Source organism: Megalops cyprinoides, chromosome 8 (genome assembly GCF_013368585.1).
Source record: "Megalops cyprinoides isolate fMegCyp1 chromosome 8, fMegCyp1.pri, whole genome shotgun sequence".
Lineage (NCBI taxonomy): Eukaryota > Metazoa > Chordata > Actinopteri > Elopiformes > Megalopidae > Megalops > Megalops cyprinoides.
This window is the reverse complement of record NC_050590.1, coordinates 782,505-783,763: the sequence shown is the minus strand read 5'-3', so window position 1 is coordinate 783,763 and position 1,259 is coordinate 782,505. Positions and strand designations below refer to the sequence as shown.

The window sequence follows — 1,259 nt, the reverse complement described above, 5'->3', positions numbered from 1 at the left end:
TAAAACGTTCATAGACACTAATACACACTAATAAGAATAAGAAATAATAAACGATACTATAGTGTTGCAGTTTAATTAGCCTACATTTCGCAGCAGCTCGCTGCTAGGTCAACTATATTCATATTTGCATAGCGATTCAAGTAGTTAAATTATTAATTTTTTGCCATTTTTTTGTGCAGTTAACTACTGAAGCTAACATTTCTGGGTCATAAAAAGATGACATTCCTCTTTTTTGACATTTCCATTTCCACTTTTTGCAATGAATTCAGCTGAGTGGCATTTTTTTGCTGGCGTGGCTTTATTTTTATTATATTTTGTTATGATTTCGTATGACATCTACATTGTAAATTTGATAACTGTTTCACAAATTAGCTTTGGACTGGTTTTTCTAGGTAGCTTTGGTTAGCCGAGCTTAGGGTTAGCTTTGCTGTAGTCGTCGGTGGATCGCTAAGCTATGCTTTCGAAGCGGCTTCCCCCGAAAGCCTCTGTCCGATGTCACCGGGATTTGAGGGCTTTCGTTTTGGATTATAAGGGAGGGATAGATGGAGGGAGAGATGGAGAGAGAGAGAGAGAGAGAGAGAGAGGTGGAGGTGTGTACTCACCCCGGACGGTGTGGCTGTCTCCTTCTCGGACATCTTTCTGTCTCAGGTGAGCCGCGGTGTCAGGGTTAGGCACATGTCTGTCTGGGCTCCCAGGTGAGATCTTGGAGCCTTTTTGTCGTGTGTGTGTGTGTGTGTGTGTGTGTGTGTGTGTGTGTGTGTGTGTGTGTGTGTGTGTGTGTGTGTGTGTGAGTGATGTATCTGGTGAGGGGGGAGGCGGGGCTCTCGGCCAGGTAAGGGGGGAATGGAGGAGGGGCTAGGCTCGGCCAGGTGTGTGTGTGTGTGTGTGTGTGTGTGATCAAGTACAGTGAGTAATCACTGCGAGGCTGAATTAGTCCAACACACACACACACACACACACACACACACACACACACACACACAGAAGGGTTTTCACGTACAGCACCGGTCAGAAAATTTCCACATTTTAGAACAACACTAAAGACATAAAAAAACAACTGCTAACACAAATGCTATCATGTAGCGACCAAAACAAAAAGGTGTTAAATCGAAACAAATCATATTTTAGAATCCTCAAAGCAGCCAAAAACATTTTTAATTTATTATTATTATTTTAATTTTTTGGAAAGAAATTCATGGATAGGCGTCAACCTGACAGTTTATGCTCGTCTGAGAAAACACGTTTCAAGCATTTAAACG

At 42.3% G+C, this 1,259-nt stretch overlaps 1 protein-coding gene across 1 annotated transcript in view; it reads right to left on the bottom strand.

Annotated features, from left to right (window-relative positions):
- has3 (hyaluronan synthase 3) overlaps window positions 1-734 on the bottom strand; it is a 16,930-nt gene extending 16,196 nt beyond the window's left edge. Inside the window, exon 1 of the mRNA XM_036535304.1 lies at window positions 603-734. Within this exon, the coding sequence (XP_036391197.1) occupies window positions 603-635 (33 nt within the window). The 5' untranslated portion in view covers window positions 636-734. The remainder of the gene's footprint in view (window positions 1-602) is intronic.
- Window positions 735-1,259: the final 525 nt, after the last annotated feature.